Genomic DNA, 14,862 nt, shown 5'->3' with positions numbered 1-14,862 from the left:
ACAAAGACAATGGTCTTAACTCTAATATCCCATTAATGTAAAAAGCAATTTTGGTTCATTTCTATTAGTCTATACATCACAGAATGTGAATAGCATCTGTGTTTTGCAATGGTGTAAATAAAAAAGAGAAAACAAAACAAAGGTTTTGTATGAGAGTGACATTATCTAGGATATCATCCCTGTCCAAAAACACAAGTGTTTCCATTATTTTCTATTTTTCTTTTTCTTTATCATTTGAGGGCAGCGGCTGCCCTTTACACTATGTCAACATTTCATGATGAATGGAACCATAGAAATGCTCCAAAAAAATATATATATATCTCTGCATTACAAGTAAAGAAGGTTCTTGCCACTTTGGGGATACTTGGTTTTTGGACAGCAACAATATGTCTGAGAGTGCATCTGCTCTAATGACATTTGTCCAGATGACTGTGAACATGCCAGAGTAAACCCTGTCTAGTTTATCTGTGAACACATGCTTGTTACATTCTGCAAAGTGTAATGAACTGAACTGAAAACATTGATTGGCTGAAGTCTCAGAGCACGTTTACAACATGATTACAGTCATTGGAGAGGGTGAATGAAGCTTGGAGTGAACAGGCCTGTGTGTAATGCTCTACGCAGGAGCAGGAGGTCTGAGCTGCAAATCAGACAGCTGGGTGACCTGGAGTTCACCAACCGCTACGCTGAGCTGCTAAAGTCTAAAGCCAAACTCTCCTCTCTTTGTTCCTTCCTCCGCCGCATGCAGAACAGCAAGAAGAGGTAAGCCTGACTGGCTGGTGTGCGAAAGAATCTGCTCATCACCTGCTTTTAGTCACTGTACAAAGGAACATCTTCAAAATATAACTTTACAGTAGAAGGCAAAAAAAGTGATTTTGGAGGATTTCTATATATAAAGAGCAGTTTGTGTGTTCAAATGATGCAAAAACAAAAAGCAACAAAAATGCAGATAAAAATGCATATTTATCACTTTACATGCTGTTTTTTCAACTCTCAGAGTTACAAATATTCTAACCTATTCTAATTCCTTTGTGCTATATAGATGGTAAAGTGCAAGCTTTCTGTGCTGTATGTTTTCACAGTGGCCTGACTGGAGACACAGAGCGAGTGAACACACTGATGAAACAGTATATGTGTGCCAACGTGTATCAATGACGCACCCACCCCGCCCACATCCATCAATGTGTCACAACACGTGAAGACTGAACATGATAAAGTGGTTTTACTGGCAGAGTGATTGCAGCTTTACGGTTATACAGGACAAACCACTGTGTACTTGAAAATAAACCTTCCTTTTTTCAAATGTCTCACAAAGAGTGCCATTAGTCATACACACTCAACATGTACACTTCTTCATACAAACAAACAAGTAAACAAACAAACAAGTAATCCCCTGGTAAAGGTCTGTTGAGGCCAGTTTTATCACGACACTTCTATCCTTTCATTCTTAAAAAACCTTATTAACACTTTTAAAGTACATTTGTACCATAATATAACCAATATAACCAGCAATAAAGTTAACAAATCATAAAGCATTAGTATATACAGGGATGGGTAAACATACATCAAAAATATATTTTAAAATAAGATACACAATAACCTAACTGTAAGTGTATTAGAATATATTATGAAATGCATCAGCCGTTACATATATCAAAATAAACTACTGCATTTAAGCATTTTAAAAATACTTAAAATACTTTTCCAAGGGAGCACAAAGTCACTGTGCAAACCTGTTATCTATCAGTCTATTTGATCTGTTCCTTCACCAGTACCCTAACTCGGCTGATTAAGTGAACAGTGTTTGAGAGCAGCAGCTTTTCTTTGCCAAACAAGGCTTGCCAGAAGTTTGGCATGTGCAAAACATTCCATAAATTGGTAAAAGATTTAGCCTAGACTACTAAAATGAACACCAAAACATAACAGGTGAAGATTTGTAGCAATTCATCCCAAAAATGAATTGAAAGCTGGCAACTTAAATGTTTCTCAACTTGTACTGGATCAATTTCAATGTTCTGATCTCAACAAACCTGGGCAAACTGTGTAGTAGATGCCAGTCAGAAGAGCCAGTCATCACATAGACATCTTATAGAAAGTTTGATACAAAATATGAAGCCAGTTTCTTCAACTCTGTGATAAAGCCACTTCATAACTTCACCTTGTTGAATTTGAATCTTATTATTGTGGTTAGTTGGAGAATATATTTCCTCTAACTAATTGTTGGTGGTGTCCATTCACAAACGGCAAAAATTTTAGAGATAGCATACTGGTGTTAATGGGAATCAGCATCAGGTCAATATCATCAAAAAATCCTGGATTGGATACTGGAGAGAAAAATCTGAGTGAATCTGAGTCAATCCTGTAACAAAGCTAGTCTGAAATAGCAGACACTCACTCTGTGTGATGTGACACTGTTAGCTTTGTATTTCTTTCTGTGCAGTAGTACAGTGAGAAATCTGAGCATGGTAACCTACCTTTACTTGAAATATTACAATAGATGATATAGCTCTTTTTAAAGCATAGTTTTTAAAGCAAAATGTCTTATCATACTATTATTGGAATTGGTAAAGCATTGCAGATGCTGTCTAGGTGCTTAGCTTGTCATGAATTTTTCAATATACATCACATGAACTTTTCCCTAACTATAAATATAACACTCATTCTAACCATAAACTGCTCCTGCCATTGAGTAAAAGTCGAAGTACTCTGGAATAATACGACAAATATTGTTTCTACAATTTTACCAGCTAAAGTACAAAAATACTTGCTTGTGAATGTACTTAACCCCCTAAATGTTCAGGGCCCACCTGCAGGCTGAAAGTTTTATTACATTCGTCTATAACTTAAGAATACCTCAACCAGTTTGCATTAAAGTCCCTGTAGTTACTGAATAATAAGCCATATTCTTAATAAGCATTTGAAGGTATCAAAAGTACTCTGAGTTAATATAGATGAGTAACACTATTGTAATGAAGTTTATATTAAGGAGACCTCTGTGACTGCAGATATGAACAGTTAACTTGGCTGAGAGTAACAGAACTTGCTGCTCAAACTTTTGTAATTACACAAGATCTACAATAACTCATGCAATACTTTAATACTTAAGTACATTCACAAGCAAGTACTCAAACAGAAATAGAGAGTCATCAATTCAATTTCATCAATTAATATTTCACATAGAGTATTTCTACTTTAGAAATATTTCTACTTCTTTTTAGAAGTATAGTGCTTTGTCCACTCCTGCTTCTTACCTTGTCCCTTGTGAGTTTCAAAACATAGCATTTTAACAATATGACCTTCTGTACATAGTCTTTAGGGGCCTTTTAACATAACGTGAGCTCCAAATTTGCCAGCACCATATATTATGCACTGTGTAAGGGCTGTTATGTGAACCTCCAATTAACAATTTACTGTCAGCAGAATTTCAATAATCACTGCAGCACTCAATATATGCTTCACCATTCATCGTGACACTGTTCACATTTAGTATCAAGAAGAAGTATCAGCTCTGAAATCTTTCTTTCTTTTGGAGATTTTTTTCTGTGGGAAACTTTTCTCTTCTGTAAAATCTTCATCTTATGAGAGAAACAGCAGGGTAACTGGCACAAGTCTCCTTAGTATACTCCCAGGTAAAGGTTCCAGTAAGACATAAAGCACTAAACACTGTTCATGCCAACTGGCGCTGATCTATTATTAAATCAAACTCTGGTCTCTGATGTAGAACATTAAAGCCGTATCTTTTCAAGAACCACACATTTCTCCTTTTGGATCTGTTGAGTTTGCCTACAGCATCACAAACACACCATAACATTCAACTTCAGACAGGATCCTTTCAATTCAGTGCATGGCAAACGGACTGAGGGTGAAAGTATTGATCTTTCATAGGCTAATGAATATGTTGAGAATGAGTGAATCCTAGAGAAGCCCCCTCTCTCTAGGACGTCTGATAAATTAACATACTCTGGAGCCTTCTCTCAGGGGGTAGAAATTTTTAAATATCACACATTATTTTCCTTTCCTTTCTCTCATGATTTGATTATAGCAGTGCCTGTGTTGTCAACGAAAGCTAGAGGTAAACAGTTGCTGAGGATTTGTGACAGTTACAACACAACAATACTCTTCACAAAGATGGGTTTTTATGTGGGGGAAAAGTCCACCATGAAGAGCTTTTATGGCCAGTAAATGCTGATAAGATTTCATCCTACCTCAAAGCTTGGGCCTGTAGCCTGCTTTCTCTTTTATCTTCCAGCCCTGTATATGTGTTGTGCGAACAAGAACCTGACACAGCAAAGGACTCCTGATGCTCCATCTTTTCCTTTAACTGGTCCACCAAATAAGGACTAATGGATCTAAAACGGCTTGATTTCTCACTGAAAACAGTTTTCTGCCTCCTGGTTGTGTTCACCGTCAACGCTTTCGGTCAAACATGTAAGTGCTAAATGCTGCATGTGCAATCTCAAGAATTTAACATACAATGTTTTTAAAAACAATCCTTCACAGTCTATATAATATGAAACTGTACATGCTGTTTTTCAGGGTTGTGGTTTGCAAAATGATGTGACTGTTAGGGTACAAAGATGATCATTAGGAGGGCAAGCAAACACAATTTAGTTATTGGTGCTAACATTTTCTGGAAATTAAAATACTTATACTTTTATTCTTCTACTTTTAAAACTACTTTTTAGTAAAAACTTCACTTCAAAATCTTGCACTTCAATCTTTGTCGATTTTTTTCTTCTTATGGCAAAATTTGAGAACTCTTTGTATTGTGCTTCATGATAAATGGACAAACAGAAATAGTCAAAAATTATTAGGCAACAATCTGGATACAATAACTTCCATTCCATTATAAGTTAAGAGTGTTTGTTTGTGGCAGAACTTTATCCTCATATTCCACTAAAATTGTTAGGCTGAATATATATGACGCATATCACACTATTTATATTTGCATTGTATCATACTGTAAAGTTCTTAGTGTGTGAACAACTTCTCGCAAAATATGTTATCCACTGAGCTTTACATTCACTCTACATACATACCCACACTGGAGAACAACACAGACTGACTCTGATTTGACTCTTCTTTATCGTAACTCTTTGTTACAGTATGCACTGTTCCAGACACAGTGAGAGTAAAAGAGAACAACACTATTGGTGAAACAGTTGCTACATTAATCTTGGAGGATGGGGTGAGCGCCGTTATCACAGGAAACCCTCATGAGGCTTTCGGCATAAACGGCAATCTGCTGGTGGCAATCATAGTTCTGGACTTTGAGGTAAATACCACTTTCACAGTCCCCACTGTTTGTAATTTATGGCCTGCAAAATGACGAAGATACAAGCTTTCCAGCTGTAACATAACGGTCAGTTCCCGGTCAAACAAAACATAAAAGCTGCTATTCAAAAAGAAAACAAAAACAGATGCTCTCTGAATGATAATAGAAAAATTCAATTCAGTGTCATACTTATAACTTGTATAAAAGTAAATAATGTTTACTTTCATTTTTTTTGTCCAGGCTCTTCCTATTGAAGTTCTATTTGTTGAGTTAGAATGCAGAAAAGAAGGAGTGAATTCAGTAAGCTTTGTTATTTTCTTTATCTTTGTTATATTATAACGTTGTGTTATATGATGTTATATTTTATCTGTGTTACATATTATCATGTATTATCCTTTTACAGAAAAGTAATAGTGTTTGTTTTGCAGCTTTGTGAGGTCCTGTCTATGATCTTTATTATTTCTGTGTTGTAAGCTCCTGTCAGTGATACTACAATGCAAAATGCTTCTTTTCAGGTACCTAAACGTGTGACTGTGATTGTGGAAAATATTAATGACAATCCTCCAGTGTTTGCACAGAGCCAATATGACCTGTCAGTTGATGAGGTACATCTTACATTACACTGCTTGAAACTACAATGATGAATTCACATTCCTCACTGAGAAGAAGAGTTATTTTCAGGGGTAACTAAAATGATGTGGTCTCTCTTTATGATTAGCTAACACAGGTCGGTACAAGTATTGGCAGAATTGAGGCTACAGACCTCGACAAAGATCAACTGTTCTACTGGCTTGAGTCTCCCATGGTAAAACTGTTTTCTGAAAATAGTCATAAACCTAAATTAAGGTCATAATATCACAATTTAACTGTGTCTTCTTTCTTCTTATTGTCTTTTTCTGTCTCTTTCTCTCGCTCGCTTCATCTCTCTTTATATATCATTCTCAGAATGAATTTGGGCTGCTGTCAGCCATCATTCCACAGATTCAGGTTCAGACGATTCTGGATTATGACACCACTCAAGAAGTCAATATGATGCTCTTTGTTCAGGCAAGTCTCAGCTCTTCTAGACAGAGAAATATTTAACTATCTAAGGTGTCATTTAACAAAAAAAGTCACTCACAAGCACATTCTATTAAACAACCAGCTTATCTATGTAGCACAGGTAATGTCTTGTAGCACACAGGCCGGTTGATGTTTATTTTTGTCCTGAAAGTCTGATGTAGCCTCGTGACTGACTGTGTTCTTGTCACCTAAATCTGCTGAAATTACAGGATACACCTTTATCAACATCAGAGACACCATCTCATACTGCCTCAACCTCCGTCAAAGTCTCTGTCTTAGACATCAATAACCGACCACCGTGGTTCCAGCCTTGCACAGAGTCTGCTATTGGCTTCACCAAAGTCTGCCTCAACTCTGGCTATGAAGGGAAAGTCAACCTAAATGAACAAGTGGTATGTACAAAATGAGCTCTGTTCATGCCATTACATAGCAGCACTGGCTGATGCAGTATCAACATGTTATGGTCTACATCTTGGAAAACTCAATTTTCTTGCTCTTTTGAAATAAGACTTGCTTTAAGTAGGTAGTACTCACACTTCACATTGTCCATGTACCAAAATCAGAGTGTAAACACTAGTTGTCTTTTTGTCATCAAATTCCTTTATCTGCATATGATCATCAATTTAATTCATGTTTTTTTTTTTTTTTATTTTATAAATGAAAATGAGTTAACACTTCCTCTACAGGGAACACAGTTATATATAGCATTTTCTGGTCATTTTTGTGCATAATTTCTATTTATATGCTAGTTTAACACATTGCAGTCAATCTAAACAGGTCATTTACGTATATGTCTTAAATGTAGAGTAACAAAAACAACCTATTTAATTGTTGTCAGCGATGCAGGGAGGTTAGAAAATGGTAATGTAAAATGAATGATTACTGTTTGTACATAAACACACACAAGAATCATAAGTTGAGGGAAAATGTAGGATATTGCTCCTTTAATTGTGCTTGATTTAAAGGTGCAGTGTGTGAGATTTAGAGGAATTTAGAAATGACGTTGCAGATTGAAACCACTCCCTCACCCCTCCCCTTTCCAAGCATGTAGAAGAACTTAAAATGGCTGTCATGTTTCTGTTTCTTTGATGATGAGATTTCACTCTCTTTTGCTTTTCTTATTCTATATAATGACCTGACATTCAAGCTGCCTCGGTTACAAGAGGATCTGCTCCTTACATAGATACAAAGGGCTCATTCTATCCACCAAAAACACAATTTGTAGTTATGGGTGATGTGGTTACATGTGGCCCTTTCACTGCCCACAGCAGAATTCGATTTTTAGGTGAAAATAAAACAATCCTCCTTTGCAGTAAAATAAAGCTCTACTGATCGTTCAAACACAGTTTAATGGGCTTAAATGCTGAAGTTAATGTATAACTGCTATATCACCCTTTAACCCTGAAAGTTGGTGCACAGACTGCTGGTCACATAGTAACGCAGACAACAATATAGCCTAGCCAGCAGCTAATGATCAAGCAAAGAGAAAGATTTAAGATGAACATCAATAATTTGGTGACGACTGGATTTATTTATGTTTATAAGCACTCCAGCTGGTTTCCTGATACATTAAATCTGGAACGAGAAACTGACAAACACTAATCAGTCACGGCAATGAAGTCAGCTTTTAATTTTTCCATTGCACCTTGAATGGTGCAGCAGTTACATTCTGCCAACTCAGGTACCATTTAAGGTGGAACAAGAAAATTTGAAAAGTTTGACCTCAGTCTCAAAAAAGAGGCTAAAAGAGAGACATTTTAAAGAAACTGTTCTACTTCTGAGGAAAAGCTTCCTGCCTGAGATGTGAGAAAAGTGGCTATAGCTGAGCTAAAGCTTAAAGTAGAGCAAAGTAAGCCTGTGTTTTCATTTATAGGCTATTATATTTTTAAGGCTATACTAGGACATTAGCACATGCTATGACATATTTACAGCCAAGATAGCAAAATGGACTTAAATGTTGTGGCTCCCAAGGTGTTTTTTGTTAAAAAGACAAAATGGCTTTTCTTAACATTTGGGCTACCAAACCCAACACTGCACCTTAAAAGATATCAGATATACTGTACATTGTATTTTTAATAGCCATCCCCCATCTAATGATACAGCATTGTTTCAGCATTGTCTATGTTCTTTAGCAAACTGTTCTCCAGACTGATAAATGATAGGTTTTTCATTTGTAATTACAGACTGGCGCTTTAATTCTTGATCCTGGTCCAGTCCATGCCATTGACGGAGACAAAGGCAGGAATGAAGAAATTGGCTACAGAATTCTCGCAGGTCAGACAGCAGATCGGAAACTGTTCTTTGATTGTTGTGAATGAACTTTCTATGTTTCACAGAATTTCAGTCTGAACTGTGTGACCTTGCACACAGCTCCTCCAGCCAGCATCTGTTGACTGGATTAACTTAGTCGGTCTCTGTCCTTGAACAGGAAATGAGAATGAAATCTTCAGTATTGATCAAAACACTGGCAGCATTACAATGCAGAAGGCAGTGGCTGTGGCAGGATCAATCATACTGACAGTAATGGTAAGAAAATGCTCTGTTGATTAAATAGAAGCCCTACAATTTCTTTTTTTTTCAATTTTGGTTTGCAGTGCTGCCATAAACACCCTCTTTGGTACGTACATCTTCATGTGTAATTATATCAAAAGATCAAAGCACCAGTGAAAAACTCTTATTCCAGCTTCATATTGTATAATAGATGTTCACTTGTCCTCTATGTGACCTTATGGAAAGCATCTCATGTGCTAAGCACAGTTTTAACCCTCTCTGTAGGCCTATGAGGTGTTGACCCCAGACCAGCTTGCCACCACCACTGTCACAATACACGTAGTTATCACCAGCGCCCACCCGCCAGAGTTTGTCAAATCCAGTTATAAGGGCTTCATCTCAGAAGATGTAGATGTGGGCAGCCTGGTGCTGGAAAGCAAGACCAGCAACAAACCCCTGCACGTTCAGGCCACAGATGCAGACTTCAGTGATGTAAGAGTTTGAATGTTTTATTAAATGAATGCTGGTGTTTATTTTTCAGATTTTCATGTATGAACTTTTTTACCTTATTTCGTCTAGTGAAGGGTCTCTTTAACTCTGCATGGGTTATGGTTTGAAACCAACTGTCAATAGTCATACACTGAAGACATGATGAGCGACTAGATCAGTAGTAAACCAGTACAATAAGCGAATAGGGGTAAAACTCCTGACTTATAATGCTAATATGTCCACAAATGAGAAATGCGGCTCCTAGAAAGTTTGGAATGACTGCCTTGTTTAGTAAGACGCATCACAGGACATTGCTGTTAACAAGTTATATCTCTTTACTGCACTACAAAAAAAATAGACTGACTAAAATATTGCAGCAAGAACAAGACCACTCACTCACAGGTCTTAATTTGACTGCATTGCAATCAACATACATACAGATAACAATGCCCTAGCCTGTATCACCAGCAAACTGAAGACCTCACAAAGAGGAGAACAGCCAATGACCAGAGGGGACAGAGAGCTGATGCTACAATATGTTTCTTTACATGAGCACTATAAAAAAAATCTCTTTTGATGTACTTACAAGTGACTTCACTGAAAACTCAGGGTTCATTTTATACACATTTATGATCAGTTTTTGTGGATTGCTTTGCAGGGAGTGAATCCTAACATTATATTCGAGGTTCAAGGTGGCAGTGACTTCAGAATCACTACAGAGGGCTTCATTCTCATGACTAGTGCAGCCCCTGTAGGCGTGATTGACCTGACCGTAAGAATTTGACTTTGAACTAGTTACATATTAATGTGAACTGGATAATTTCTTATTTAACTGTGTTTCATCTTTCTTGTTTTGTTGTAGATACGTGTAGTTGATAGTACCAATGGTGAATTCGGCACAGCCTCTCTGTCTGTGGAAGTCACTCCAGGTGGGACCAGATGAAGATCATGTGCTGCTCATTATCTCATCCTTATTACTTTCCATCCTTAACAGTATCTGGAGTTATAGCCATTATAAAAACCAAGAAACTATGCCGATAAAAGTATTTCATAAATGAGGAAATACAAGACGCACTTTACCCGGCTTTAAAAGCACCCCAGTGCGGGACTTTAGATAACGAGGAGAAAATGGATGGATGATAAATGCTGATCATAATATGTCTATGCCAGTACACTGATGTTGGTGTCACATAACAATATAGATTTTTAGCTTTTGCACTGTTAATAGATCATATCTTTTGTATATGTTTCTGGACTAATCCTGTATAACATACAGTCATGTGCTAAAGACTCAACACCCAAATTACATTATGGTTTTGTTGATTTTCTAAGTGAAAAAAAAAAAATATATATATATATATTTTTTTTCCCCTCAAATTATGCATTAACATACACAAAGTGCGTGCTCTGTAGAGGATATGTTTACTGATTTTTTACAGGGACAATCAACAAAGCATGTAATTTGGCCTGCCTATTATATGCTGGGTGTTTTTAAAGAGAAAGTTTACTTTCTGTTTAATGTTTACAACACAATGTAAGGTTTCGCTTAGTGCCATTTTAAGAGAAGCAAACCAGTTCAGTCAAAACAAGCTGTATCAGGTTTGTAAGACATTCTTTTAACTTAGAGTAGCAGTCGTAAGACTTGCAAATTTAAATATTCTTTGAAACTACATATCTGTAAAATATCATAACACTGATTTTTATCAGCTCCGACCAGCATTAGCATCTCAGTTATTCCTTTTAAATTATAATCAAGTTCTTGGCCTGATTGCAGTGGCTCTGACAGTTGTTACTGCTCTTCCTTTAGGGGTCCCTACGACTACCACAGAAATGCCCACCACAACCATCCCTACCACTATCATAACCAAAGACATAGTTACAAGCCCTCCCAAAACTACAGGCATGATCACAAGCCCTGCCAAAACCACAGACATGATCACAAGCCCTGCCAAAACCACAGACATGATCACAAGCCCTGCCAAAACCACAGATGTGGTTACACAGCTAACAGAGAGCTCCTCCAATCCGGTTATTACCACTAACACTACTCCGAGTCCTCAAACAGGTACATGCACACAGAGACACGTATGCGTAAGCTCACACACACAGAGTGCCCATACACATGGCCACTCATACATTCCATATAAAGAGATACGCTGCTTTGTAATAATTGCCCTTCACTGCATCATGCCAATCGCTAACATAAGTAAATGATGTCTATTTACTTTTTTAATACTAATATTACTATTATGAAAAGGCATTCAAGTGTCATCCTCACCCTTTTTTTTAGAAGCATTGCCTGGGCTGGGGGGAGACTTTAAGACGAGGGATATGGTGGCCCTGGGGGCTAGTCTGGCTGTTGTGCTGCTTATCTGCCTGGTGCTCATTGGGCTGCTGGTGTACCGCCTCAAGCAGCAAAATGCAGACTGGAAGAAGCTGTCTGAGGCCAGCATCTTCTGCAGCACGGTAGGCCATATATAGATTAAATAAACGTAAACATATAAATCTTGTGAAGCAGCTGAGTGAACTGACATCAAATAATATTTTGAGGTTCACTTCAAATTAGAATAATTGACAGAGATTTGACAAAAAATTTCTTCTGCCATTCTTATGCAGAACCACTATTTTATAAGCGTGTGATAAATCATATGCAAAACTTTGGGTGCCCCTATTAAAATTACAAGCTTTGTCAATTTTCCAAGTTGATTTTCCAAAATAAGTAAACATGTTCTCTACATGGGACTTAAGTGTGGCATTTTCTCCAAATTTTCAATATTTCCACTATGTTAAATTCAACAACTAAACCATAATTGTGTTCACTATTTTTAAAGTTAACTTATTTTCACAATCAAAACAACATAATAATCCAAGGTGCCCAAACATTTTCATTTCACTGATTGTTCATCTAGCAGAAGTGCCTGAAGGGGTACACTTGGTTTTTGGTACTTTATCCCACTAGATGTTGAAATAGGCAAGGTCCAAATATGGTGTATCAGATTTGATCAATATGGCATTTCAAAGTTCACACAAGCTCAGAATATGAGGCAACTTACCTTTCCAAACACAAAGCATTTAAGATGTTAACTGTATTATAACATCATCCCTGATATTATTTAGCTTGCTTGTTTATAACGATGTCTTCTGCACCTCTGCTCCTCATTCTGAACACATTTAAACTTTCATAAATCTTGTAGCTTTCATTAACATACTTTAATCCCATTTAGTTGTACTGCAGAAGCACCACATTAGAATGATTTTATAGCTGTATCTGCAACAAAATAGGTTTTATATTACTGGAAACAGTAATTCCCAACTTCTGAAAAGTGACTGAAACATTACACAGTGTTAATATGTCTCATGGTTGTTCTTTCGTTGGTGCCTGTAGCTGACTGGGGGCTCATCTGGACCTAAAAACGGAGTGCAGTACACTAATGAGGGCTTCCAGAATGACAGAGATGTGGACAGTATGAGCTCCAAGCAGGCAGCAGAGTTGCCCCTGCCGCTGGGGCCGGCACTGAGCCGCAGTGTGCCACAACAGCCAGAGAAACAGAGCAGCACTCCAACTCTGCAGAGCAGAACCAGTGATGACAGCGGCTCTCCTCCTGCAGACTCCAGCAGCCTGAGTGCCTCAGACAACTTCGACAGTGAGAAGGAGGTGAAGCCCATTCTCACCAAGGAACGGCGCGTGGAGGACGGCTACAAAGCAGTGTGGTTTAAGCAGGACATCGATCCCAATGTCAAGGAAGAAGTGGTCATCATCCCTGACAGTGGAGAGAGGGATGTCAGCCACGACGAGGAGGAGGAAGATGATGAGGAAGATACAAACGTGACCATGTCCACACGGCGAAGGGGCTCAGACTCAGATGATGATGACTTGTAGCCTGCTGATCTAGGGGGCTGGTGGAGAACTGTCAGTTAGCACAGCACTCACACTCATCAAACTAGGGTCTCACCAGCAAAACTTATCCTCATTCTGGTGAATCATAGCTAAGAAGGGAATACAATACAAGATGTATTGCTCACACTTTAACACACTTTTGATAGGGATAAATACAGTCATAACATTATTTATGGCTCTGTATTGCCTTCATACATTTGTTTTGCTAGGCTACACATATAGCACTGTGTGAAAGACAGAATATCCTTCATTAATTTAATTACCTCTCTAACCAGTCATTAAGTACATGCCATATTTAACAGAATTTAAATAGAAATTTAAATCTAATATATTTTTGGTTTAGTATTTATTGTGTCCACCTTTATTTCAGTGTCCATTCTTTCCAGGACACTTGCTCTCAGTTTTTTGAAGAAATCTGCAAGGATATTTTTCCACACCCAGAAAGTTCAGTCTTAGAAGTTGGTTGCATTTTCTGCTTCTCACGATCCAACATTCAGTGGTGTTGAGTTCTGGACTCTGAGATAGTCAGTTCATTGTTCTGACAACAAAAGTAGCTTCACAAGCAGCTGTTTAATTAGAAAATGTACTTCTTTTTTGTAGCTGAAGCTTTCTTGTCTCTCTCAAAGATGAAAGCTTTGAGTAATGTTTTTCTACTTACCGGGCCGGGGCGATACTTACTTACCTGGCAGGGGCAATACCATGATCACGAAGGTGGTTCACCCAGGGTGAGGCTCTGCCATTGCACTTGGGTGGTGCTGACCCTTGCGAATTCCCCAATTATGGGAATCTTGACTGCATAATTTCTGGTAGTGGGGGATTGCGTTCGCTCTCTCCCCTGACAATTGGGTAGTTGTGGGCTGAAGGTTAGGTAACTGGCCCTGTGACCAGAAGGTTGCCAGTTCGATCCCCAGATCCAACAGTCCATGACTGAGGTGTCCTTGAGCAAGACACCTAACCCCCAGTTGCTCCCTGGGCGCTGTGGATAGGGCTGTCCACCGCTCCGGGCAAGTGTGCTCACTGCCCCCTAGGGTGTGTGTATTCACTAGTGTGTATGTGGTGTTTCACTTCATGGATGGGTTAAATGCGGAGGTGGAATTTCCCCATTTGTGGGATTATAAAAAGTATCACTTAACCTAATGACGACAGTTTGGGTGGCATTCCAGGTCTTGTGCAGTTATTAGGAGTCCAATTTTCTCTGTACCTTCTGATACATTTTTGAACTCCACTTTTGGAAACCCCAATTTTTGGTTATGTTCTTTTGACTTTACCCTTATGCAAATGGATTCAAATGGATACAATTAAAATATTTTGTGTAAATTTAAATTTAACTTGTATTTAATGGTCTAGAATTAAATAAATGAAGGACGGTCTCTGAACAGTTAAGTACAGTGCAATAAGTAATCTATATTTGATTGTACAGTTTTGCAATACAAAATAATAGCATACTGTAAATGCAGCAACTATCTAATAACAGAGTAGGGGAGTCTGAGATGAGATGCAAATACATGTCGGTACATAATTATAATCACACGTGTGTTATAACAGGAGGGCCAGTCAGAGGGTAATAAATGCCTGAATTATGACTTAATGAATTTGTACTTGGACCCAACATGGGTGTAAAGGTGGTTGTTCTAGCAACCGTTCAGTG

General features: G+C 38.0%; 1 protein-coding gene and 1 non-coding gene across 4 annotated transcripts; both read left to right on the top strand.

Moving 5' to 3' along the window:
- The first annotated feature begins 4,221 nt into the window (after window positions 1–4,221).
- Window positions 4,222–14,194, top strand: cdhr5b (cadherin-related family member 5b). 3 transcript variants are annotated; one of them, XM_037542611.1, is made up of 15 exons: window positions 4,222–4,428; window positions 5,106–5,275; window positions 5,516–5,575; window positions 5,791–5,880; window positions 5,994–6,080; window positions 6,221–6,322; window positions 6,547–6,729; window positions 8,521–8,611; window positions 8,766–8,863; window positions 9,113–9,319; window positions 9,975–10,088; window positions 10,179–10,245; window positions 11,124–11,381; window positions 11,610–11,782; window positions 12,702–14,194. In XM_037542611.1, exons 1-15 carry the CDS (start codon window positions 4,344–4,346, stop codon window positions 13,194–13,196), a joined length of 2,280 nt encoding a protein of 759 aa, XP_037398508.1. In that variant the 5' UTR covers window positions 4,222–4,343; the 3' UTR covers window positions 13,197–14,194. The 3 variants fall into 3 exon arrangements, with proteins under 3 accessions (XP_037398508.1, XP_037398509.1, XP_037398507.1); XM_037542610.1 differs by having other exon boundaries at window positions 4,223–4,428; window positions 11,607–11,782; XM_037542612.1 differs by lacking the exon at window positions 11,124–11,381 and having other exon boundaries at window positions 11,607–11,782.
- Window positions 13,889–14,052, top strand: LOC119264537. Its single transcript, XR_005131109.1, has one exon. It is a non-coding gene; the product is annotated as a U1 spliceosomal RNA (small nuclear RNA).
- Window positions 14,195–14,862: the final 668 nt, after the last annotated feature.

This window comes from Pygocentrus nattereri, chromosome 11 (genome assembly GCF_015220715.1).
Source record: "Pygocentrus nattereri isolate fPygNat1 chromosome 11, fPygNat1.pri, whole genome shotgun sequence".
In the NCBI taxonomy this organism is placed as follows: Eukaryota; Metazoa; Chordata; class Actinopteri; order Characiformes; family Serrasalmidae; genus Pygocentrus; species Pygocentrus nattereri.
The sequence above is the reverse complement of the archived record's forward strand: the minus strand, read 5'-3'. Positions and strand labels throughout refer to the sequence as shown.